We start from the raw sequence: 406 nt of genomic DNA, 5'->3' as shown, positions 1-406 counted from the left end.
GGCAGGCCCGGCCGCTGCGGAGCTCTTAGCCTCTACCGTGGCCACAGGCAGCAGGTCACGATTGTCGCAGGAGGAAGATGGGTCTTTGGAAGAAGGGGTTGTGATTTACGCCAGAAAGAATGACACCGAGTCGGAGACTGACAGTACGACTCGCATTACGCCTGGGAGACCTAGCCCATACTTTACAGCGAATGACCAGGATTCCGACATCAAGATGAGTTCAAGCCTACCTCACTCGAGCTGGAAGGCTAATGTGGACTCACAGCCCTCTGACAGTACCACGAACCCGTGGTCCTCAGCAGGGTCCACGCTGAACCAGTGGCCGCCTCCCTCGCCCACGGCCATGCCAGCTCCGGAGGATCTGCGGCTGGTGCTGTTGCCCTGGGGCCCGTGGCACTGCCACTGC

At 60.3% G+C, this 406-nt stretch overlaps 1 protein-coding gene across 1 annotated transcript in view; it reads left to right on the top strand.

The window, feature by feature from the left end:
- The window catches only part of LOC104987647 (chromosome unknown open reading frame, human C1orf56), a 2789-nt gene that overhangs the window by 338 nt on the left and 2045 nt on the right, over positions 1 to 406 (top strand). The window contains exon 2 of the mRNA XM_010838671.1: positions 1 to 406. Coding sequence (XP_010836973.1) covers positions 1 to 406 — 406 coding nt within the window.

Source organism: Bison bison, unplaced genomic scaffold (genome assembly GCF_000754665.1).
Source record: "Bison bison bison isolate TAMUID 2011002044 unplaced genomic scaffold, Bison_UMD1.0 scf7180017864104, whole genome shotgun sequence".
Taxonomy (NCBI): Eukaryota; Metazoa; Chordata; class Mammalia; order Artiodactyla; family Bovidae; genus Bison; species Bison bison.
Note: the sequence above shows the minus strand (reverse complement) of the source record. Positions and strands in the feature narration are given on the sequence as shown.